The 26,740-nt window shown below is 39.8% G+C and overlaps 1 protein-coding gene across 1 annotated transcript; it reads left to right on the top strand.

The window, feature by feature from the left end:
• Positions 1-5,529: 5,529 nt before the first annotated feature.
• Positions 5,530-25,963, top strand: LOC113573125 (transient receptor potential cation channel subfamily M member 1-like). The gene is made up of 27 exons (XM_035523615.1): positions 5,530-5,628; positions 11,233-11,309; positions 12,226-12,418; positions 12,632-12,845; positions 13,061-13,185; positions 13,325-13,496; positions 14,160-14,334; positions 14,446-14,569; positions 16,719-16,791; positions 16,895-16,995; positions 17,105-17,287; positions 17,489-17,623; positions 17,784-17,834; positions 18,305-18,445; positions 18,533-18,562; positions 18,659-18,948; positions 19,253-19,481; positions 19,694-19,822; positions 20,184-20,312; positions 20,430-20,558; positions 21,567-21,815; positions 22,130-22,322; positions 23,305-23,325; positions 23,427-23,571; positions 23,743-23,945; positions 24,296-24,428; positions 24,546-25,963. The coding sequence occupies exons 1-27, from the start codon at positions 5,530-5,532 to the stop codon at positions 25,951-25,953; spliced, it is 5,151 nt and encodes a 1,716-aa protein (XP_035379508.1). The 3' UTR covers positions 25,954-25,963.
• Positions 25,964-26,740: the final 777 nt, after the last annotated feature.

Genomic DNA, 26,740 nt, shown 5'->3' with positions numbered 1-26,740 from the left:
CATGACAAGCCAGAAATGTAGGTTGAGCCCTGTTCCAAGCACAGGTGCCACATTTTCCCTGCCAACCATAAATCTCCGGGGCCACTCCCACTTTTGTGAGCCCAGAGAGGAGCTGTGTGCTGGCTTGCTCCTCCCCCGTGTCTCCCTGCTGGTCCTCCACCGCCCAGCCCCCACCCCACCGCCCACCCCATTTGGAGTGTGCAACAGCAGACAGGGCCTGACACCTTTGAAGCTATAAAGCCACAGGCTCCAACACAGTATGAGTTTCACTTTATGCCGCACTCCTGCTTCGTTCAGCTGGTGCAAACCCCTGGGCAAGGGGTTGATAAATGCAGTAGGTCTTCTTGTCTTGTACATATACAGGTTTGTATAACTCCCCCCCCCCCTCTATCTCTCCCTCTCTCTCCAGATCTGTCCTCACAGGAAACACTTAGTCATCCTCATCTCTGTTGATTTTTTACTGCTTTGTTGGGGCTTGCTGGGCTGCAGCGACTCGACAAAACCAGCTGTTGAAGAGCTTCATCCTGAGAACACAGGGTCCTCCCTCCTCATTAGCACAACCACAAAAACAAATGTGATGAGGGAGCAGCCAAACATTATGTGCAGTAGCGCTGGTCTCATTCAGTACGCCTGATAAGGCAGTGGTCTAACTTGCATAAGTCATCATTTTCCAGAAAGTCCACAGGGGTCTTGCAGGTTGCTTTTAAAAAAATGACTATAGTGGTTAGGACATAAAATAAACTAAGGTCTCTTTAAAAAAGGCTATGACTTTCTAGCTTATGCTGAAACCCTGGATGAATCTGAAGATAACCACTTCAGCAATGTAGTCATAGCTTCTCTGTCTGTGTTTATGAAGAGCTGTTCACTTTACTGCTATAATAGCATTTTTGTGTCCTCTCTCTCTCTTCTCTGTCTATGTGTATGTGTTTCTGTTCATGACTTGCTTAACAGTTGCATAGTTTGTCCTGGTCAGTTCCTTGACAACAGGAAAACACTGCCAAATGTTGATGTCTCACTATTGCCAAGAATGCAAGAGGAAATGTGTGCAGATGTAAACACTAAAAGCAAAATTGACTGCATATTCATATAAACCTTTCTAAATGTTGTCAAAAATGAAATTGTCTTGATATTTTTCCTGGGAGTTCATTCTTTTTAGGTAAATGCAAGGGAGGGTGTAAAGTGGGCGTGAACTAACCACAAGAGAAACATGTCTGATGGCCTTTCTTTCAAAGCACCAAAGGGTGAGACACCTCAGTAGAGAACTATGCACACATACACACAACAAGTTATGATAAATGACATAACTATGTAAAGAGGCCTATGATGAAATACAAATCTGTATAGCTTTCACCCATTACTGAGTAGCTTTGGGGGCACTTTATCACAATACTGCCCAGCTGTGTCCGAACAGACAATTAACACTTTTTAGAACATTCTTCCTGAGTTAATGTCATATGTGTCATTAAAGTGTATGAGACAAGATTTTAACTTTTCAAACAAAACTTAAAACAGTTTGTTCTTAACAACCCTATGTCACCCTATGAACTTTGAATCCAGCCACGTTAGAACCACATGTATGGCAAGTGGAACCTCATAATTCTGGAGTCACGTGTTTTCAGCCACTCTTGTTGTAACACAAGAATGACTTGCCAAACTTGAGACGCAGGTTCACGACCTGCGCTCTGCCTTGTGGACCGGCCGTGCAGTGAGGTTCTTGAAAACATTACATGGGTGACGTGTCTCGACATGCCTGACTATTGAGTGCATGGTGAAGGCTTTCTCTGCTCTGGAGCCTCTCCAAGTTGTACTTTGTGTCTGCTGCCTGACATACATTCCAAATGACCCTACAGAGAAACCCAAACAAATACAGTCTCAACTGTTACCCACATGACTATGTCTCTTACCACAGTGTTACTGAGACAAAAGCCAGAAAAGGCATTTCTGTTATCCTAATAAAAATTGTTAGCTTCTAGTGTGAGGCCCAAGGTTTATGTACAGAACTAGAGATTGAACTCGCTATGCACTCATTGTCCCTGCAGGGACTATAGTCTGTCTCCATAGCAACCAGGTGGAGCTGTCAGCTCTCCCAGGTAAAACAGACACCTGCTGCATTATTGACTAGGCCAGGCAGGCCTGCAGCTGAGCTTAATCCAACCAAATAGCACTATCCCTCCTGTGCCTGCTAGCTGTTAACCATACTGTACTGGGCTTTTAACCATACTGTACTGGGCTGTTAACCATACCGTACTGGGCTTTTCCCCAAGTGGAGGGCAAAATGCTGCTTCTGGATATTAAATAATAGAAAAAAAAGAGGCTGTTTTCCCCTAAATTGGGCCCCTTTGCTGTGCTGTTTTCCAGTTTATTGCATGCGGAGCTAATTCTGGGTTACAACCTGCATAACAACTGTACCCTATTTTCTCCCCTGGATTCAACCATGAGACATGTCACTACTGACTTCCAGTTAAAAATCATAACATTGTACTGTCTAGAGTAAATAGATTTCTGATAGCACGAATCCTTCAATTTCAAAATTGGAAATAGGAAATGACTTTCCTAAAAGGTTTAATCAACAAAATTTTGAAGTTAACACATTTGTTCATTAGAGCAAGCTTTGGGAGAAGAGTAGATGTGCCGATGTTGAGGACTATTCTGCTGACTCAATTCCTGGATGACTCCTGGAATTACACGAACACTTTATTCTGAACCTTGACCTCTAGTAGCATTCTAGGTAATCACTTCACTTGCTATAGACTAATTTGATTATTTTCAAATGTGACTTTAAAAATGCTTTGTTGAATTCTGCCAGGATTTGCTAACCTAATACTTTAATTGTATATAAGGTTCCATACAAAGGAGAGAAGCGAAATCCCGAGCTTCTTTGTGGGATTGAAGAAGCAGAATCGCACCTCATATCTGCCCTCTTGTGGTTAAATTTAGTTCAGCACGTCCATGATTTGTTGAGAAAACCTTTAAGTTCACTGACATCAATGTCAAATTTAAATGTACAATTTTCTAAAAAGTTTCTAAAAATGTTCTAAAACATTTAAATTTAACATATACAGTGTGAATACAAGTTTATGTTTTAGTTGCCTAAAGTGAATTTCTTTTTTTATCGTAGTCTTACTTTTTATTGTAGTCCACTTTTTCTTGTATCTCATCCATTTCTTTAATTGCAGTCAGTCCCTTGCTTCTACTGAAATACAGCAGGTCTTAAATTAGGAGCAGCACAAAGGATATAAAAAGTGACACTGGAATTTAGGCTTACAAAAGACAATATTACTCTATGTTAACACAGGCAAACTAAAAGGCAAACTGATGTGTTACTAATTAAAACACTAAAGTGACCTCGATAGTCTAAATAGCACTTGAAACTTTCGTAACTGAGAACTATAGTCAGAACCACAATGGGCTTAACATAAAGTATCCTTTATAGAAAATGGAGGCCTGAGTGTTTGCACAGCCAGTCAGAAGGAAGATGATGCATAATATGCTTCTCATTTAGCATTAGCTCTTCTGCTATCTGCATAATTTATAACCTCACTCAGTAGAGGCATGCCATATTTATACACTGTGTGGCATGGACACTTGAGAGTGATAATTAGGCTTGTTCTCTGTCCCTCATGTTCTGCAAAGTCATTCTGCACGAGAGAGGAAATGGACGTTTCATGCTGATGCTGCATAAGTACAGCCTGTTTCACCAAATGCTGGACAGCAGGCTCGCGAAGGACCTTTGGACATGTGCTAAAGGAGTGGAGACGGCAGTCACAGTGTGCTCAGGCTGAGCTGTGTGTGACGTGAGCCCACAGGTGGCCACAGCTCTGCTGACCATGGTGCCCTCTCCTCATAGGGGCATAAGTCTGGGACTGGCAACAGCGCAGCCATCTGTAGCTAATACAGCTCATCTGTGTCTGCTTACAGTGAGAAATTATGCATTATCTGCTCCATGGATCTATAAGCATGGGAAGAGATTTTTAAAACTTCTTCTAGTACAGGACTTCCATTAGGGACACATGGGAGAAAGCTTGTGTCTCATTTTCCATGTGATTTTAGAAATTGTAACACAGGTAAGGTGGTTCTGTACTGGACGTCTGCTTCAGTATGATTTTAGTTTGGGCTGTTATGAGCTACAACAATGACCTATGTTATTGTAATACTTGTAATACTCCACTCCTTGTTTAAAAAGGTTTTGCTCCTGCTTTATTAATTAATCTTGGGACCATGTCTTAGATACACTATCATATGCCCTCCCTCTATGTAATGTTTTTGCTTACATTTTTCATTTTAGTCAAATCTCTCAATCTGAAGAAATGCCTTTGTGTGTCCATGTACAAAAATGGCTTTGTGTCTCTAGATCTTTTTATGATTTGGATGACCTTATGATTCATCCTCTCAGCATGAGATGAGAGGATGTATTAGTTTCAGTCACAGTTGTGTCATTGTCCTTCTAAGAATCTCCCAGTGATCACTGAAATATCTTAATTGTTTAGGTCGCAATTTTACCTAACCTAAAAAGAAACAAAATAACTCTGTCTATGACAAATAGCAATAGCTGCAAGGACACATATGTCTTACCCTATACCTACTTTGTAACTGCAGTTACTATAATGGCCACTAGAGGGTGCACTTGTGCTTCGACGTGTTTTTCATGATACCGCAGCCAATGTTTTGTGTTGAAAGTTTGCTAAAGAAACAATCAGTGCTTCTTTAGGATAGTTGCTACATATCACGGAGTTCTGTGAAGTCATTATGCTTAATGTCATAGTAAGGTTTAACTGGTTTTAAGACAATAAATATGTTTTAGATGTATGTTTTGACAATATGCATAAAAGTCAGGAATAAACATTACAATCTATCAATTGGAAACTCTCTTCTAAAGCTCTTCTTTAGTCAGTTAATAGGCATAATCTGATAGAGGTGCATTTTAAGTGCTGCTCATTGTTTTAAAGTCAAGTATTAGATTGCTGCCAGCTGATGTGTATCTCTCATCAGCAGTACTGTATGTGTATGTTGCCGTACCGTACCCGTAGGCTAAAAGACGCGTGAGCATGTGCTTAAGCTCTTTTGTTAGGGCCATGGTGTTTTAAATCAGTTTTCCCTTCAAAAACCATTTAATAAATCCCACACCATTAATGTCTGATGCTTCCAGGATGCGGGTGCATTAAGCCTGATTATAGTCTGACGGGCCAGGAAAACAGCGTGTATTTGTCCAGCTTGTCCTCAAATGATTTTTATCCCTCCCTGGTTTGTCAGTGAAGAGACAGTGAGCTGGGATGGATGGATGGATGGATGGATGGATGGATAGATAGATAGATAGATAGATAGATAGACAGACAGACAGACAGACAGACAGACAGACAGATAGATAGATAGATAGATAGATAGATAGATAGATAGATAGATAGATAGATAGATAGATAGATAGAGGAAGAGAGAAAGACAAAGCAGAGATAATCCTGCCAACGTGACAGTTGCGTTAGCCTTGCTGGTGACACTGTGTGACACTGTAAGGTTAGAGGATCCGGGGCAGACATGAGTCTATTAGGAACAAGCCTCCCTGAGTCAGGACTGAGGAGAGGTGGATCTTTTAAACAGGCCTCCATCAATCGTACCACATCTGGATCTCAGAAGGTAAGAGTTTCCTACTCTCTTGGATCTTAGAACGTAAGAGTTTCCTACCCTCCTGGAGCAGCTGTTACTTGACAGGAAGCTTACGGACAGTAGGTCAAATCTAGAAGTCCAGAGGTACATGCACAGTTAAGTGGAAGAAACCAAGGTCATCGGAATGTTTCAAGTAAACAGAACATAGGCCTTTGAATTGCTTCACTGAATTTTTCACCTTCTGAATAAATTATTACCAGTTAGGCAAACAAGTCTACACAATTAGCTTTGTTAAAACATGAGTGAACTCATCTTTTCCACACTATGACCCTGAAGAGTACAATGCAGCTGCAACAATTTGCCGTTTCAGATTAATTGTGAGGGGAAGTGATGTTTACAAGCACTGATGGATTTGAATATTTTCATCAGACTTTTCTTAGTAGAGAAAACAGAGACCTTTTAAACATCTGGAGCATTTGTTGCATTTGTTCTGTTTTATAAAGCTTTCAAAGGTAAAACAGTTTATTATTTTTGAATGTTTTGCTTTTTTTTTTTTTTTTTTAGTATTTTAATATTTAAAGCATAATGAAAGCCATAGTTGGTCAGAAGTCAGGATCTAGTCAAATTAGGTGTACACCTGCAACATTGAATTTTGGGTCTTACAAAGGTTGAAACCATTTTAAATCTCTCAGTTTATGTTCTATCAAGTAAAATTGATTTGTTTGTTTACTACAGAAATCCAGAATGTCTTACATAACTTTTATTTCCACGTAAAGTAATGGACCTGAGTCTAAAAGTGTGAAAGCAGTTGTTGCATTCCCAGCCAGGCCATGAGAGCAGAAGCATGTCCTAGGACATGTGACCTGCTGCCATGGTGACAGAGGACCGAAGAGGAAAGAAAGCAGTGGGGCTTCAGTAGGAAGTTTCCTTTTGCACCTTAATACGTGACTATATGATATTCTGCAGTACTTCTCAGACCAGCACAAAATTGCAGCTTTTTCCTGCAATGCTGTGATACTTCCAGGCTGCTCCATCCCATCCTCTAATCCTCTATAATAGTGCAGTAGAAGCACAGCAGCTGAGTCAGATTAAATACTCTACTTTCTCTCTTTCTAACAGCTGCCCCTTTATGAGTAGTACTGAAACTCCTGTGCTCAAAACCAAGGAACTGAACGTTCTTTATAGAGTGTAATATGAATAAGAGAATCTGTGGCTGGTAAACAAAATATTTTAAAATCATAATAACAATTCTAACGTTGATGCTCGAGCAATATTCACAAAATCTGTCAAAGAATGCGGAAGGCTGCAGACATTCACAGGCCCACACACATACACAGGCACCTGTCCAAACATGCCTAGGTGTGAACAGGTCAGCTTCTAGTAAGAAAGGAATATAGTGTTGTTATCTTGAATTAAAACGCACATGCACATGCACACATACATATGATGGCTATTCTTACTGATTTTTAACTTGTGTATTATTGTATTTGGTATAAGAAATACATTCTTCAAAAGCATTTGTACAAAAGCATTCTTCCACATGCAATTTACATGTGTCGGTTCAATGTTTTTTGTAGTGTACATTGAATAAACCATGGGATAAATGGATGCACATACCTAAATTCTCTACTTTTATATAATGTATAATATATAATGTATAATGTGTTAATGTAACAATCCTAATCCTAACTGTTTTTCTTTTCTTTTTTGGAAAAATAATGATTTCCAAAACAGAATGCATATAAATTATGGAAGACCAGCTAGTGTTTCTTTCTCCTTCAAAATGTTACTTGTAAGGACATTTGCTTTACACATTTAGCAAACTTTTTATTTATATGGTATCCTGATGAATCTTAGTCTTCTACTGCAGTGTTACTAGTTCATACTGATTCACTTAACCCCTGCTGTGTTATTTTAAAAGAGTACTAAAATCAAGCCCAGCAGTGTGAAGCGGTTTATATATATATATATATATATATATATATATATATAAAGAAATCAACATTCTTGAAAATGTGTCTTATGACTCTTTGGTAGCTAATCAGTGCCACGTTGTGCTCATGTGATGATGACTGGATTTAACTGGATTATTTAAACCCACACAGACAATGAGCCCTTTCAGAGGTAGATTGAGAGAAACACATTTTACAGAGTTTAGGCAAATTAAAGGAAATGTGACCTTGCTTACACACTCAATAGCTCCAATAGTACTTCATCAGGGATGAGCACAGAATGACATTGCAGGCATTTAAGCGACAGCTCAAGCCACATATGCCTAACTGAATCATGGGTAAAGTCATGGTCAGCCTAAAACTGTTCACCGTTGAAAGTTTATTGTGATTTTTAAGGCCAAACATTTCTCGTCAGTAGATGACGGTTAAGGTGTTATGATGAACAATCTTTCATATTTGTAGGCTTACAGTGAGAGTTTTCAGCTAAACAATGTGAAAATGCAAGTTGTTTATGAAATTACATAAATTAAGAGTTTAAAAGTGTGATTTTACAGATTTCCTTCTCAAATTTAAAAAAATCTGATTGATATTGTTATTCTTGTACAAATAATTGCATAAATACAAAATACAAATGCAAATAATTGTACAAATAATTGTGATTCAGTTCTACTGAAGACCAAGGCAGTGTGGAATAACTGAATACTTTTAATTGTGGGCAGGTTCCATTGTTCTTGGTCATTTATCTGCAACAACCAAATCTAATCCTCTTTTAGCATATTTCTTCTTTCTTGGGGACTTTGCACACACTCTGCAGAAAGGAGCAAGGCTGTGAGTTGTGTGAGGATTTGGGTTTTAATTGCTGTGGATAATGGGAGTACGCCAGTTGAATAAAGCGAGTCACACCAGCCAAAGCCTTTCTCCAGCCAGTACCCTCTGTGTTCTGCACATATCTTCAGAACTAGCCTTTTGACCATAGCACTAACACACAGTGGTCTGAATGCTGCTGATTTCTGCTGATTTCTGCCTGTGGCTTTCACACGATAGATGCTCAACTCCCCTTTTGGATCATAAAAGCAAAATCACATTTCTCGCATTGTGATGTAAGTGCCACACTGCCTATGAGGAGTCACTGTTTTCAATGGCTGTACAAACACAGACAATCACAATACAAAAGACAATCCATTTCATGATATTAAAGGCCACTGAAAACACTGCACACAGTGGTATAAATCAATACACAGTAACTTAACGTAGCATCGTAGCATCACAGAATGCAAGTGAACAGGATGTACAGGTTACATGTGAACTGCTCACAACTGTATTTTCTAGTAATGTGACATATTAGTAGCTGAGCTTTTGGTAAGCACACAAATTCTGTGGAGAAATTAATTCCATAAAAATTTAATTCCATAAAAACAAAAACAAATCTGAAAAGAAATATGATATTGTAATGTTGTTTTAAGGTATTGCTTCACCTAAGCTGACATAACCTCTTGTTCCCAGCACCTCTGGGCTTGATATTGATATGTTCACCTTCTTTCCTCTTAATGTTCAGCACGTTAAAGTGTGAGGTGGAGCTGTCTGGTCAGAGAATCTGAGAAGAACAGACATAACGAAGCTGTTTCCAAAGATTCCCCACGTACATAAGAGGGAAATCTTATTCTCTTCTACAAGGAACATTTGAATAGAGAAGAAAGATAGCTGTGGCACTTATGCCTAGTTCTCAGGATGGTCTTGCAATGCTCTAACATGGCTGGTGGAAATAGAGATTAACTGCAAATAATGACAGTTGACCTCACCACAGCAATGTCCCCCACACCCCACATTCGTTTCTTAACAAGGGCCCAATTATCTCAATTATGCAAATGGGGGTTGAAGTCAAAGGTGGGGGGGGGGGGGACACTTTCAAATTGAAAATTCAGGGAGTTTCAATCACTGAGGTGTACACAGGTCACAGGTCCTTCTATTTTGCTCTGCCGTTCAGCCTAGCCCTTTTATTACAATGAACCTAGCACTGACTGTTACCCTGAAAACTTGACGAAAACAAAAGATCTGAAGAATAGGAAGATTAATGTAGCACGAGGCCTGGGGGGGTTGAGGCTATTAAGGCATATTTGCTGTGCTCCTTGTTCTAGCGGGGGATGAAAATACCCTTTGGGCAACGAGAGAGGGGTCATGGGACTCCCAAAAGGATTACCTTGAACTGGAGTCATGAGACTTGCCCTGAACAAAAACCCCGCTCACATGCTCATCATATGAACGGCCCCTCATAAAGTGATGAGGTTTCATGTGCTGTGGGACTCACTGGGTGTCGACACACTGGGAAAGAACGCACCCCTCGGTAGATTTGCCGCAGCAGGGAGGCTGATGTAGAAAGCTGCAGCCACAATATCTCTGCTTTCTAACTCCACAGGTAGGACCTGCTTGTTCTTGCTGAAGCTGATGATCTTATGGGTCCTTTCTCTGGTAGTGTGGTTCTGAGATGAGATGGGACTGTACACTGTAGCATCTGGTTTATAGTGGGGACACTCAGTATGGGGTAGCCGGTTTCCATGCAGCAGAAAATGAGCTCAATGAACAAAAGCTGATTGTGTAGTTTTGCTATGAAAATGTAAGCTGCTTAGAAAAATTCTACATTGGCATTCAAAGCTACAATTTGAAATGAAATGATATTGTGGTGTAGTTTAGTTTATCTTGATCAAATATGGAATTCACAAACCATTTATTCCTCTTAGTGATGAGCTGGTGCCAGCCACCAAGCTTTAATTACATACTTTAAATCATGAGCTCACTATTGTGCAAGAATAAATTAAAATGGTCAAATCTAATGTTTAATCCTTAAAAAGCTCCCTCATAAAATTAGCATTGCATAATATTGAATTTGTTGGATGAATAAATCTAAGCAATTAGTATTTTTGATAAATTACTTCATCATAATCTAGTGCATTGGTCTTATGAAAAGAAAATATAAGGTATAAAATATTAAACAAAATATATTGAGAATATATTGACTAAATATTACTCTAGACTAAAGAGAAACGATAGAATGAGGACTCTATATAAAAAATAGCACAGAGTAAGTCAAGGTTAGTTGGGTTTATAACTAGCTCTTTCTAGTGCCTTGTCCAGTCATGCATACCTGTCTCTGTTGAGCTGTATACTCCTAGATGTACATTCATCCAAATGTATAGTATACAGTAAATGTAAATAAATGCATTTTAACTAAATGCTAAATGAGCAGCTATTTAATATCTTATTTTTCAGTGTGCATATTTACGATGCAAGATATACCATGTGTGAAGTATGTTACTAGCTTGTAGCTACTTTGCTGCTTATACTATAGTGAGGATTAGCAGTAGTAAGAGGATCTAATGCATCTAGCTGAGCAAAACTTGTAAGACTAAAAGCACTTCTTAGAGTAATTGGTATAACATATGGATTTCCTGACCCAAAATTAAAGCGAAAGGCACCACACTGACTGTCTATTTCATAGGGAGCAGTTTTAAAAGTGCATCATATTTTTATGGTGCTATTCACCCCTTTGTGTTTTGATTCCTTTGATATTACAGCAAATCGGGTCCACTAACTTAAAATACAATTTGTCAATTAGACAGTGAAATGCTGATAGTTAAAATATAATTGTCATGTATGTCTTACTATACACTTTCCTTTTGTATCACAGGGCCAGAGAGCTTGGATTGAAAAAACCTTTCAGAAAAGACATTGCATTCATATTTTTCCATGCAAGGATCCAACTCGGTAAGCACCTTTGTCTCAGTAAATCACTGTAATTTTCACACAACACTTTGAATTGCACCAGATGCTGAACAGAAAGACTGTAACACAGCAGTCAACAGAACGTGGAACAAGCATATTAAGGTTAAGGGACAACAGAAGTGCCGTTCAACAACTCCTGCTTGGAAAGGATCATTAGCAACTATTCATAATGCATGCTGTTCTTATATAACAAGGTGGAGATCTGCCAGAGCGAATGAGCTCTGTGCGCTCTGTGCGCGTACTAAAGAGGGCTGCTTTGGCGCAGATGGACCGCAGAGAAAGACTGGACGCTTTTCTTTCTTTCCTTTCGGTCTCACTGTACCATAACTCTATTAGGTCACATAATTCTACATTTTAAAACAAGCTTTCTGCATCATAGAAAAAATTTTAAAAAACTTGTCCTGATTATCATTTTTAATGAATCATTTTCATTTGAAATGATTATTATTTGAAGAGGTAAAAATCGATTTTCTAATGTGACTCTTAAATCGTTTCATACCTCTCCATATTTCTTTGACTCTCCAAATTAAAAAAATTGGTTCCATTTTATTTTGTTGATCTCTATAGATTATGTAAAGATGCACAAATTGTTAACATGCTGTTGGTTGGATCTATAGTGATTCTCAACAGGGTTAGATTTAGGTTTAGAATTATGTTTAGGTTTTGAGTTGTTAAGGTTAGGCCTGGGGTTAGGTTTAAAGTTAGATTTATTAGAATTGATCATATTTAAATTATTTCCAGTTGTTTTTAATTGATATCCAGAGGAATGTTAATTAAAGGTAAACTAATCACCTACAAAGCATTTATGGGGGCAATCAAAATAAAGTGTTACCAAAAATCTGAGATGCCTTAACTCATTAAGCCTCAGTAGTGACGAGCCGCCTTGGTTTCTCCTAAGATGTGCCTGCGGTAATCTGCTGACCCAACATGCAGCCATCCCACCCGGGGCTGCCACCAGCAAGCCTGCAGTGGACAACCAGGGAGACGTTTTGCAGGAGAAATGGTCAGTGGCCAAGCACACCCAGACCTCCCCTACAGACGCTTACGGCATCATCGAGTTCCAGGGAGGAGGGTTCGTCAACAAGGCCATGGTACAGATGTTACACCTTCTACTTTCAGAAAAATAAAAACTCCTTTAAATCATGGTTAACACTGAGCATCAGACAAACTAGTTTCAGAGCTTAAAATGTCAACTAAGCTTGATTATTATTGGTAAATCTTTACCGACACTGTCAGTCGGTGACTACAATTAATGTCTGGAAGTATTTAGAATGTCTGTCATCAAGACCTCAATCTTTTTTCAGTATATCAGAGTGTCCTATGACACTAAGCCCGACAACTTGCTGCACCTCATGGTGAAAGAGTGGCACCTAGAGCTCCCTACACTGCTCATATCTGTTCATGGAGGCCTGCAGAACTTTGACTTGCAGCCCAAACTCAAGCAAGTCTTTGGCAAAGGCCTAATTAAGGCTGCAGTGACTACGGGAGCCTGGATCTTCACTGCTGGAATTAGCACAGGTGGACCTACAGATGGCGCTAACATGCTTCGCTGTATATTTAATATGTAATGTCTATTGTTGTTTTGCTAAAAAAAAACCATGTTAAATTCAGTAGAGAATTATCATGAAGTGTGTGTATCAAAAGGGTTCAGAATAATAGAAGTACTGACTTCACCACGGTAACCGCCATTGTTGTGACGATGAAAACATCCTGCACTGTGTGCCCTCCAACAGGGGTGATCCGACATGTTGGAGATGCACTGAAAGACCATTCCTCTAAGTCTAGAGGGAAGGTTTGTGCCATAGGGATTGCTCCATGGGGAATCCTGGAGAGCAAGGAGGATCTCATTGGAAAAGACGTGAGTCTGAGCACAACATCCATTCATAGCCTTACGTCCATGGGACTCCAGAGACTAGTACTCTGTGTTGGTTACTGAATCCAGCTAAGCCTCCAAGCCCAGGGCTCACTTCTTCACCGGCCTGTTTGGACGTCCTCAGGTGACCAAACCTTACCAGGCAATGTCCAACCCTCTGAGCAAGCTGGCCGTGCTCAACAGCAGCCACTCACATTTCATCCTGTGTGATAACGGCACGTGTGGGAAGTACGGGGCTGAGGTCAGGCTGCGTAGGCAGCTGGAGAAGCACATCTCGCTGCAGAAGATTAACACCCGTAAGTATGCCCAGACAAACCAGCCATGCAGTGCCTCAAACACATCTGCTGCTAATGCACCACTGGTCATCTTAACGTAAGTGCTTTTTTTTTTGGTAGCTCAAGGATGGTGCTGGCGATGCTGAGGTTGAAATGTTAGAACAATTATGTCAGCCAGCAACATTTGGGAAAAGCATTTATGGATAGTTTTGCTGCTCTGTCAGTACACTGAGAGGCTCTTGTCTGTGACCTGTGGGTTTCCCTTTGTCATCCTATGCCTGGAACTTGGAGTAAGGCAGGGACAGCAAAGGGATGCTCAGCTGTCACCACTCACATCACCCCCTAACTGGGCCCCTGCACATGGCAAAAAATGAGGTCTCACAACTATACAATGAATGCCCTTTTTACTTAATTTTCTGCCAAATGTTACTGTCAGATGCGTGTACTCTCTACTTTTACTCTCATCATGCAATAACTGCTAAGTTGATTAAGTGTAATAGGTACTTTTTCTGTGATATGTGTATTTTTGAGCTGTGGTTCATGCAACATCACTATTGTTTTGCCTTATTCTACTATTTTTTGCTGTTATTTCATGGTTTAAAGACTTGAAAGCAACAGTCAGTCTTGCAACTCAAACTGGGTTTGGTGTGTGTTAAGTGGGTTTGTAATGTCCCCGTGCCTTAGGATTAGGGCAGGGGGTGCCTCTGCTGTGCCTGATTGTAGAAGGAGGTCCCAACATGATCACCGTGGTGCTGGAGAGCCTGCGCGAGGAGCCGCCGGTGCCAGTGGTGGTGTGCGACGGCAGCGGACGTGCCTCCGACATCCTCTCCTTTGCCCACAAGCACTCAGAGAAGGGAGAGTAAGAGCTCATGCCTAGTGGAGTGTTAAGACGCCATTAGCTCGGACAGGGCCGGTAGCTTGCTGGTGGTAGGGCAGTCCTTTCTCTAATACAGACATTTGATGCTTCTAGAGTAATCAGTGAGGATGCCCGAGACCAGCTGCTGGTCACCATTCAGAAGACTTTCAGCTACAACAAGAGCCAGTCTCAGCAAATCTACCACATGATCATGGAGTGCATGAAGAAACGGGAGCTGGTGAGTAGATGTCTGAAACAACAGGAAACAATTAGCAATGCATGATTTTGGTTGCAAAACGTAAGTGCTCAAAAGGATTTGTCTGACTGCTTAAAGAATACCTATACCTATATAACCATTATGACTGACTGTTTTGTAAGAAAATTGTAACACTGTTGTAAATGGTTAAGAATTCACTACCTTTATAGCTTGTCTATTAAATCATTCCATTTGGTTGTATTACATGCAGCCTTCTATAAATAAACATTGTCCTGAGATTAATGATGTGGATCATCATTCATGTGGTCTTCATTTGTCAGCAGTCATCTCTATTCAATCATTTGGAATTAAAATCATTTTCCCTTCCCTAAGACATTTCCCATGTTATGTGGCATAACATTCATTTGGAGATCTTTTATGTCTGATGAGTCTCTTGGGCTCACTTCACTATGTGGTGTAAACTGCCATACATTAATTATCCAGAGCAAGGCAAAATCATTTGCAGTGAGAATCTTCATGTTTAGGAGCTGGCTAAATTCCAAAGGGTCTGTTTTTTCTGATTTTGCAACCATTTGTGCTGCAGCAGCAGGTTTAGTAGATAGTAAGTGATGTGTTAAGTAGTTTTTAATACTCCTCAAAACAGGAGATAATCTCCAGTTCCAAGCATCTGGACTGGGATCAGTGCACTGCCACCTGCTCCGACCAGCAGCCTCGCATTCATTTGTCCTGACTCACACATACAGATGGAATAGATGCTCTATCACTCTGTAATCCACACAGAGCTCCTCTTCCTCTTACACTAATAACTAAGTCTGTTTTAGTCACAGTAAATTTCACTGTGGTATCTGTGTCATATTAAAACTGCCTCCAATAGCTTCTAATATAATACCTAGAATACCTTTTACAATAAGTTAAATGAGAAGTGCCTAATACCCAAATGCCATTTTAAAAAGGTAAATAAATCCTTAGGTAAATAAAAAGGTAAATAATCCGTAGACCTTATTTTTACTCAGATCAGGTATTAGTTAGTCATTAGAAATTTAAACATAGGATCCTTTATTTTCAAAAGCCTAAAGTTTATAATCTCATGGCATTTCACTAGACATTCCATAAAAACTAGTGGTTACAGTTCAGCAAATATTTTCGTCTCCATAGAACCACAAAATGAATTAAACACAGGAACACAGTACCTTTTTTGTCTGGGTAATCATGAATACAACCAGTATAGTTCACTTTCAGCTTTCCCTCTGTCATTTCATTGTAAGCACAAGGCTCCAATCACAATGAATCAGCTGCACCAAGCTACTTATTAAAGATGCACAGTAGAACTCTAAAATCTTTGGCTTAGTGCCACATATGCATACCAGCTTAATTATACATAATAGTGTTGCTGTAACGAACGTGAGGCGGATGCAGTCGCTGAGAGGAGTGAGATTTATTATGGGCAAATCCAAAGTTAGTGTCGCTTAGACAGCCCAGGGTCATGGAGCCAACACAAAAAGATCAAGGATACATCATAAACAGAAAACTACAAACAAGAAATGGAAAACAGACTGCATACAAAACAGGCTAGGAAAAGCACAAGGTGGGCTAAGACAAACAAAGGCTACGTACAATTACCAGCGACAAAATTAGGGAAACACGGGGTATAAGTACACATGGTAATGAGGGCTAACCAGAGGGAAACAAGAAACAGGTGAAACTAATGAAACAGCAAAAAAAAAAAAAAAAAAAAAACCCAAAACAAAACAAGGAACGGAACAGGAACGGAGAAAATGGAACGAAGACGTGAGACAGGGAAACCATGGAGACAGATGCCGAGGAGGGGCCAACCGTGACAGGTGCACATGTGACTGCATCTCTGAAACAATTATAATTTATAGAGGCCTCTAAAACCAGGAAAGGTCTTGTTTCAGGGATAATTCATTCAGTAGGCAATGCATAAAAGCGGGTGTAGGGATGCTCAAAGGAAGTGCTTTTATTTTGTTACTTGCCATGAAAATCTTCTTAGAAAACACAGTATTCATTCCTCCATTCCCCTGTTCCTTTGTTAAGTCATTTACTCATTCATGTATTTTTTTTCATTTATTTGGTACAGTAAAGGGTAAGAACAATTATTCACAAAAAGATTTCCTTTATCAAAATCTCCTACTGTAATATCCTATGACAGATTACAGTCTTTCGAATGGGTGCAGAGGGGCAGCAGGACATTGAGATGGCCATTCTAACAGCTTTACTGAAAGGTACACATTCAGCTTTATACAAAAGAGCTGCTGAACACAGCTAAGAACCAGACTGGCTGCAGATCCCATAAATCATCTGAGCATGCCTTCTGTACACACTCAGGCACTAACGCCTCAGCTCCGGACCAACTGAGTTTGGCTCTAGCTTGGAATAGGGTGGACATAGCACGCAACCAAATCTTTGTGTATGGACACAATCTTCCAGTGAGTGCACACTCAGCCTCATCTTCAGAATGCAAGCATACTCCCAAAACAACCCTTTCAACATGTTCAGCGTTCCCAGAGATAAGGAGAGGCTTCTTTGATTTCATAGCCTGCAAGTGCAATAGCCAGTGCTACATCCATTAAGGAGCATCCCACTAAGGAGAAGCCCAAGAGTTCAGGTGGTGGACCTCAGCGCAAAGGAAAACCCAGAGGGAAGAAAGGCAAAGCTGGGAAGGCCAAGCCAGAAGTGCCAGAGGAAACAGACCCTAGGAAGTTAGCCTTACTGAACTGGGTAAGCCTGACACAATACATAACCATTACCTTTTTGTATAGTCTGAAGAACTAATACTCAGCACTCAATACCTCAGTAATTATTTTTATTTACTGAAATATGCGGTAGAATAGCCATGGGTCAAAAAGCCACTACAGCCGTCTGAGCAGTAATGTGTACCGAAGTGTAATGTGCTTCTTTTCCTGTTGGCACCCCCTTCAGGTGAACTCACTGGAGCAGGCGATGATGGATGCACTGGTGCTGGACAGAGTAGACTTTGTGAAGCTGCTGATCGAAAATGGGGTCAACATTCACCACTTCCTGACCATCCCACGACTAGAGGAGTTATATAACACAGTGAGCATGCTGATCACAGCACAGTTGGTGAAAATAATATTTCAATCCTCCAAAAGAATATTCACTATCCATAAAGATACATGGGATTATTTATTAGACAGTGTTTTATTATTTGAAACAATTCACTGTTTCTTTCTGTTGCTGTTGTTTGCATTTCCAGAAACTTGGACCCACCAACACACTAAACATTTTAGTTCGAGATGTTAAAAAAGTAAGTTACTGAAAATATATGTTTCCAGAAGTATATGAAAAAATAGAGGATTCTTTAATGTCAGATACTGTAAAATATGCAGAGTTGTCAAAAGCTAAGTCAAATTGGTTTTCTTTTCTGCATATTTAAGTGGTTAAATATCTATCTACAAATCTATTTCAATTCAAAATCTGAGACTGATAGGTTTTAATTCATTTTAATCAGTCTTACATAACAGCATCTTTTATAATCTTTGGAAAGCTTAAAGACAAATTAAGTAATGTAAATCAAACTATCATAAAGGTTAACACTGGTTGCATATTGCTTGAACAGAATAATAACACTTATATACCATTATTATTTTTAAAGGATTTTCTGTGAGATGCTTTGCCAACATTTTCGGCAGTCATTTTAAGTTTTTGCTAGTGCTATAGGGATCCTGGCTACTACATAGGTAGTTTATATCCCAGCTGTCTTTTATGATATCCCAGGGGAACCTTCCTCCAGACTATCAAATCACACTGATTGACATCGGCCTGGTGGTGGAGTACCTCATGGGCGGAGCCTACCGCTGTAACTACACAAGGAAAGGTTTCCGTTCTCTCTACAACAACCTTTATGGACTTAAAAGGGTAAGAACTGCAACTCTCAACTGTCTGCCTATGTGGGATGTACTGTTAATAAGAATCTAACGTATCTTACCATCTTCATATCTACAGCCTAAAGCCCTAAAACTACTTGGTATGGAGGTATGATTACGAACCTACCTCTTTGTTGTACATATTGCTGTATATCGTTGTTATTGAATCCTGTTTTGCTAAGGTGTCAGTATTCACCTCCTCTAGGATGATGAACCCAGAACGAAAGGCAAGAAGAGGAAGAAAAAGAAGGAGGAGGAGGTGGAAGTTGACACGGATGACCCCGAGGTCAGCCGTTTCCATTTCCCGTTCCATGAGCTGATGATCTGGGCAGTGCTAATGAGAAGGCAGAGGATGGCTCAGTTCCTGTGGCAGAGAGGAGAGGAGGCCATGGCAAAGGCCCTGGTGGCCTGTAAGCTCTACAAAGCCATGGCCCACGAGTCCTCCGCCAGTGAGATGGTGGATGACATTTCTCAGGATATGGACAGCAACTCTAAGTGAGTGCCTGCGGTAAACAACCTGAAGCAGGCAGACACACCATGTCACTGATCCCACTTTTCCTCAGAATATCGCCGAGTCAAAGAATATTAGTCTTCCTCAGTGTCAGCTGTGTATAAGCCATTTTGGATCAAATGTTTTATTTCAGACATGTGATCCAAAGGGTGTAGATGTAACTGTACTGTCACAGTCACTGACCGTTCTAGTAGAGGTATCAGCCATTACCAGAGCTATCTATGTCACCTTGCAGTTACTAAAAACAAGCCACTCGTGGTGTCCATAAAAGAGCGTGTTCACTTTCAGGGAGTTTGGAACTTTAGCCTATGAGCTTCTGGACCAGGCCTACAAGCATGACGAGCAGGTGGCCATGAAGCTGCTTACCTATGAGCTCAAGAACTGGAGCAAGTCCACCTGTCTGAAACTGGCAGTGGCTGCCAAGCACAGGGACTTCATTGCCCACACCTGCAGCCAGATGCTCCTGACTGACATGTGGATGGGCTGTCTGAGGATGGGCAAAAACCCTGGACTCAAGGTGCTGAATCAATTATTTTGACATTTCATAATATGTCTGTCTTTAGGATAGGATTTCACTGTTTTTAAATATATACATTCCATCTCTGTTTAGGGCTGTTTTTCAACTCATAAGGTCTTATGCAAATGTCATGCTTATCTAGGCATACATGTAGTTTTGCTTATGTATTTATTCATTTGTTTATTACTGTAATCACAACCTCCTCTGCCCAGGTGATTATCGGTATCATTTTCCCTCCATCAATCCTGCTCCTGGATTTCCGTCTGGGTGATGACACCCACCAAAGTTCTGATGACCAGGAAAACGCCAAGGACAAGGATGACGACAACAAATCCAGCAAGGTAACTATAGTGTTTGTCCCTTAAGAAGCATCATAATTATAAGCAATATTCAGAACCATGTGTTTCATATATAGAATATTAGTTATTGTAGTTAGAATATAATAGATAGTAATAGACAGAACATTATAATTTAATGTTTGGTTTGGAATTAAAACAATACTTTGCACAGGGTTTATTTTTCAGTGTTTACCTTAAAAGGTTAGCACAGTAGCGCGCAATAGTAACCAAAAATATCCAAGGTCATAGACGACACTTTGTAGAATGAATTAGCTATAGTAAGTTTATGGCAACACTTCACATTATACAAAGTTATTCAAGTTCCAGTAAAATTTTACACAATTTCAAATCTTCCCAAACCCAGGATGCCACAGACACACACTCCAGGAAAGGAGATGAAGAAGAAGGTAGCAAGAAACAAGGACGTGTGCCCATTGGAAAGAAGTTCTATGAATTCTACAACGCCCCATTCACCAAATTTTGGTTTAATACTGTCAGTATTATGTTCATACCATTTCGTATTTGATATTCATGTGAATGTAGTCTTACTGAGTGCGAACTTAGCATTCCTTATACCTGCAATGTGTCTGATTTTTTATTTTTTTTGCAGATATCCTACCTTGTGTATCTTATGCTGTACAATTACGTTGTTCTGGTGAAGATGGAGAATTGGCCATGCATCCAAGAGTGGGTGGTCATCTCCTATATACTGACCCTGGGCCTGGAGAAAGTTAGACAGGTAAGATTCAAACCCTTTTTAGTGTAACATCTGCAGTGTACCCTAAAGCACTAACTATAACAGTAAACAATTAAATTAAACTAGACAGTACAAGGTAAAGTCAATAAGGTTGACCCAACAGGACTGGACATTATAAGTTATTTAAATTATGCTGATTTGACTGTGCAGGACAGCTGAATTAAACTCTTGTCGTATCAGTGGTCTCGGAATTGAAAAAAAAACAACAACAACATTGAATCCTATCTCACCAGTAAGAGTTCTTATTTGAATATTTTGTTCATAGATTTAAGTGACAGGTTCAGTGCACAGAGTAGAATCCCTTCCATAAACAAATTAGAAGCAAATTTTAGGCCCTAAACACATAGTGTACTCTAATAACAATAAATATATTAAAACCAAAATGACACAAAAGTTAAATGTCATTGTAATAAAAGTAGAAATGAAGTGGGAATGTCATTTTGAAATAGAAAAAGACATACACTAATACAGTTAAATCACATTTGCCATTTTAACTGTTGTTCTAACAGAACTGCATCAATTATAACTGAAGCAGTTATAGTCTGTATATTTTCATATGGCATCAAGGTGTAGTCACAAACAATTTATTTTTAAAAAGTTATTTTACTTTTTCTCACATTAACAAGACATGATTCCTGTTCAGGACATCCCAAAGTAAGAATACAATTAACTAAAACATTATATTTATATGAATTACCAAGTTTAACTCGATTCCTTAATTTGAAAGCTAATTTCTTTTTGAATAACACACCAAATGTTAAAAGTGTAATGTTTAAAAGACAATTCTATAAAGTTACAAAGTCATCTCACAGTGAACCACCGTAACTGTAAGAGATGATTGACCAAGCTCAATAGTTTATAACACACTCTTATTTTGTAGATGTCTTGCACATATTCTATCACCTGAATCTGGCACTAGAGGGGTAAACAGGGAATATAAATAGGCTGAATGCAAAACTAGTAATGTGAGATTTGTCTGGTGTATGTCAGATCTTGATGTCAGAGCCTGGTAAGCTCAGGCAGAAGATTAACGTGTGGCTGGAAGAATACTGGAACATCACAGACCTGATAGCCATCTCCATGTTCCTGCTCGGCCTCCTCCTCAGACTGCAGGAGCCATATATGGGTTATGGCCGGGTTATCTACTGTGTGGACATCATCTTCTGGTACATCCGTGTCTTAGACATTTTTGGAGTCAACAAGTACCTTGGACCCTATGTCATGATGATTGGAAAGATGGTAAGAAATGGACATTGTGCAAAGAAGTAAACCAGACTTCAGGGTTTTTATGCATGTCTCCATGTCAAAGCATTTGGACCAATAACCTCTAACAGGCCTCTGGGCTTAATTGCAACCCTGTTTCTTTTTTCTTTCTGAATCTCAGACTTTTTCAACCTTAGATAACATAATGTTTAGGCTTTAGGATACAGAGAAGTTTAAAACTTGTGTGACTGTTCTACCTCTGTGTGTGTGTGTGTGTGTGTGTGTGTGTGTGTGTGTGTGTGTCTTGAAGGCTGCCGTGCTGTAAGAATCTCTGTTGCTGTGTCTTTCAGATGATTGACATGCTGTATTTTGTGGTGATCATGTTGGTGGTCCTCATGAGCTTTGGGGTGGCACGACAGGCCATACTGCACCCCGATGAGGAGCTGACATGGCGTCTGGCCCGAAACATCTTCTACATGCCCTACTGGATGATCTATGGAGAGGTGTTTGCGGACTCAATAGACCGTAAGACTAGAATTGATAGTAAGATTCTTTTTGCTGCCTCCAGGGTAGATAGCCTTATGAGTGTGCTTCTCTTTCCACTGACATAATTAGTTGACATAATTATGTGGTCTTTCATGATTTGCATATTCATTTTGTGTTATTTGTAGGCTTTAAGTTTCAGATATTATTCTATCTGGTATGAAATAAAATGAAGACTTGGGGTTACTCAGTATTTTTAGTAAAAGTGTAAACTGCCATACATACCAAACAGTTTGACTGGGATGGATAAACTTAGTTGGATCTGATATAGTAGTAGTCTACTCAGACCAACAAAAAAAGGCCAACAAAAAAATCAGTAACAATGCAGTTTTTATAGACTGTGCATTTGTCAGTTTTTGAGTGTGGACTGCCCTGAAATCTCTTTTCCTTAGACACAGAAATATTACAAGAGATATTCCCTTATAATGTATATAAAAGCTAACAAATGGTAGTCTTAACAAGCCAGGATTGGGCTTGTTAGAGGTATACAGTACATAGCCATTGTGATACAGAAATGTAACATTTCTCTTAGTACATCACCAAAATACTTCTTTCATAACCATTATCAATTTTTAGCTCATGTGATTTTATGCATCTAACATACATAGTCATTAGAAAATATATGGATTTGGATGTCTTGCAGTTAAGCTTCAGTGTCTCAGGGAACACAACCTTTTCACTAAAGCACCGGACTATATCGCTACCTTTTCAGTCATACATAACATTTTATAAAAACTAACCTTTTTTAAGGAAATTGCAGATATTACTTGTCCATCAAAACATTTTCTAAGAAGTCCCTTTTTCTTAGCTTCAGTTATGGAATTATAAATCCAACAATTAATCTATATAGAGTTTTACAACTGACTTCAGTTAATAACTGTGATTCTTTTGAATACACATCTTTTGCTGGCTGTTTTTAAAAAATTTTTATTTAACTTCCTCTCTCTTCTCAATGAATTTGCTTCACTGGAATGTTCTGCAGTTTATGCAATGGAAATAAATCGTAAGTAAACAGTACATTCTTCAAAAATGTTCTGTCCTTTGAACAAGGAAAGGAAGTTCCCACTAGAGTGCAAGAGTGAGATGTAAGGTCTTTCCCTCCAGCCCCCTGTGGAGAAAATAAGTATGACGAAGATGGGAAGAAATATCCGCCCTGCATCCCTGGGGCTTGGCTCACTCCAGCCATCATGGCCTGCTATTTGCTGGTGGCTAATATCCTCCTTGTCAACTTGCTCATTGCTGTCTTTAAGTAAGTGTACAAGTCAGTGCCGATGCACAACCTAGAATACCATGGCCTACCTCAATGTGCCATAGAACAAAAAGGAAATTCAACATTTAGATATAAATTAATGAATGGCTTCTGTAAGAAGTATGGATATGGTAATACGCTAACAGACTACTATATTTACTGACCTAACAGCAATACCTTCTTTGAGGTGAAGTCCATCTCGAACCAGGTGTGGAAGTTCCAGCGGTATCAGCTGATCATGACTTTCCATGATAGGCCAGTGCTTCCTCCTCCTCTCATCATCTTCAGCCACATCTACGTTCTCTTCAAACAGTTATGCTGCCGCTGTGGCAGCAGAAAGGAGGGGGATGTGGACGAGAAGGACAGAGGCTTGAGTGAGTTTGTGAGATCAATGGCCTGGTTTCTCTGAACCATGGATAATGAACTACATTTAAGATGTCTGTGATTCCAGGGTCAGTCATTTCTGCTGCACTAAAGTATTTGATCATTTTCCCCCATTTGAAGCCATGACATTAGTCACATAATACAATACCACATTTGTTTGCTACATTACACACTATTTGGGACTCCTGTTAGGAACAACGGCAAAAGGTATTAACCATATTTATTTAAGCTTGATTTGATTTATAAAACAAAATAATCAAGCATATTTTCCAATGTGTTACATTTTGCATTTATGTCACTGTGCAACTGAATGATCACAGTTTCAGCATTTTTCTCCAAGAGCTTATCCTGAATGTGGAAGAGCTGAAGGCTCTGTACGAATTTGAGGAGCAGTGTGTGGAGGAGTACTTCAGAGGGAAGGAAGACGAGCAACAGTGCTCAAACGATGAGCGGATAAGGGTGACATCTGAAAGGTTCTAACACCACATTCCAGAAGATGAAAGAAGGCTTTTTGCTGCTGCCTTTATCACGGCATTGAAGTGCACTTTTAAAGCATTTTTAAATCAAACCTTCTATGGTTTTTTTTTCAGGGTGGAAAATATGTCCATACGCCTTGAGGAAGTCAATGAAAGAGAGAACACGATGAAGGCCTCCCTACAGACAGTGGATCTCAGGCTTGCCCAGCTTGAGGACATCCACTCTCGCATGATGAATGCCTTGGAGAAGCTGGCTGGCATTGATCACGCTGAACTGACCCGCACACGGTCAGGGGCGTCCTCGGTCTGTGGCACCTCGCTGCTTCGTTCCAGCAGTGTTAACAGCACTGATGGGTACAGCCTCTATCGCTACTATCTGGATGACTGCTCACCCTCTGATGAGAAGGATGTGACCAAGGCAAGCCAGCTCACCTCACCGAGACAGTCCAAAATGGGGAAGGCACCTAGCACCATTACAATCCCTTCAAAAGAGCATGGCCAGAGTTTGGAGATGGAAGCCCCTGAACAAAGGAGCTCCTGTGTGGACATCTGGATCTCCCCTTGTGAGCAGAAAGCTGATGTATCAGATCATACTGGAGAGGTATGGACACAGGCTGAAATATCTACCCAGCCTCTCGCGGCTGGTCAAGTTTACCAGAATACTCCTGCAGTTAAACTTGACAAAACATTTCAGAGAGTTAAGCTTGATTCTGCTTTCTCATTTCCCTTGGAAAAAGTAAAGGCATTCAAACACTATCTATCAGAGGATCTGACCACTTCACCCTCTTTAGCATGGAAGTCTAGAAGCACCATCTTGTATGACCCAGTTGATAAGGAAGCTGATGTGCAGTGGGCTACAGACTCCAGCTCTCCTGAACAAATGAGTGGTGGGTCACCAGCCATGAGACGGTGGAGTGATGGCTTTGAGTATAAGGTTCACCCCAGCCTTTTTGGCCAGATGCCTAAAGTATCGATAGTCCAGCCCCCAAATGTACACATTATCAAACCCAAAGATGAACATGAGGCAGATGACTATGAGAGGTGTCAGAGACTAAGAATTCAGACCAGGAATGAGAAACAACCAGAAGGTAGATCCCAGGGAGATACACCAGAGGAATGCCAGAAAAACTGGAATAATGTTAAGCAAGATGGAATTAAGGAGAATGGCCCAGAAGAAAGTCAGAAGATCGATAGCATTAGAGGTAAGAAAGCCAGGCTCTCAACAGGAAGAGCTGAAGCACAGAGACACAGTCTGGAAGAAGGAAGGATGCACCTATATGAGGACGGACGCGATTGTTGCCACCTTCGTGTACCTGAAGAGAGAAGGTACCTCCCAGCAAGATCCAAGAGCTTGAACAAAGGTCACAAAGTTTTAGTGGAAAGCGTGGACAAGCCCAGGAGTTCCAACAGTGAGAGAGTCCTTGCAGGTGTGAGGTCTACTGAGAAACCTGAAGAAAACTCTGGAAAAGAATCACAGGTTGAAGAACCTGAGAAAGAGTTATATCTGAATATGGCGGTTTAAACAGACTTGGAGAGACGACGACAGGAGATACTGTAATAGATGCTCCTGTAACACAACAGTCATGTGCACAGTTGACTGTGCACAGTCTCTAATGACTTTATCTCGACAGAGCTTGGCATAGCATTAAAACTGTATTTATTTCCTTCATAATAGATGTTTTGGATGTTTTTGTTGATATTAGTAAGACAACCATTTTCAGGGTATCTGCTTATATTTGCAGCTGTATATGCTTCAATAAAATACATATTCATATTTATTATTTACAGTTAAGTTTTTTATGTGTGTGTGTGTGTGTGTGTGTGTGTGTGTGTGTTGCACCCTGGTCTTATTATTTCATTTCATATTATTTCATTTCACTGTATATAGCTGGAGTGGCAATAAAAAACCTCTTGACCTCATTCTACATGAACCAACTAGTAGTAAATACTTCATATTTTGCTTTAAAGTTGAATATTTGATCACTGGTGGTCACAAAATTATAAGGGAAGTCAAGTCTGCATTGTTACTCCAGAAGAAGAAGCAGAAGCAGAAGAAGAATGAAACACCCAGTCCATTTTCTATTCATTACAGTGTAACCTACTTCATCCAACTATTCCTAATATTTTGCTGCTATGATAAACTATGAAGATAAAAAAGGTTTTCTAAGTACAGTAAATATACATCATGGAACTTACACAGCACTACGGCACCCTCTGGTGATTAAGAAAGGTATATGAACTGCAGGTATATAGTTGTATAAGATATAACATGAAATAGCAAAAAAAAAAAACACAGTTAGAATACAAAT

This window comes from Electrophorus electricus, chromosome 2 (assembly GCF_013358815.1).
Source record: "Electrophorus electricus isolate fEleEle1 chromosome 2, fEleEle1.pri, whole genome shotgun sequence".
NCBI lineage: Eukaryota > Metazoa > Chordata > Actinopteri > Gymnotiformes > Gymnotidae > Electrophorus > Electrophorus electricus.
This window is presented reverse-complemented; position numbering and strand designations above follow the sequence as displayed.

What these genes read in the sequence shown, in the direction of transcription:
- LOC113573125 (XM_035523615.1), top strand. Translation starts at nt 5,530, where the DNA reads ATGAGTCTATTAGGAACAAGCCTCCCTGAGTCAGGACTGAGGAGAGGT. An exon ending in CACTGCTGGAATTAGCACAG is followed by an intron (nt 12,846 to 13,060) that starts GTGGACCTACAG and finishes GCCCTCCAACAG; the next exon opens with GGGTGATCCGACATGTTGGA. An exon ending in AGGATCTCATTGGAAAAGAC is followed by an intron (nt 13,186 to 13,324) that starts GTGAGTCTGAGC and finishes GGACGTCCTCAG; the next exon opens with GTGACCAAACCTTACCAGGC.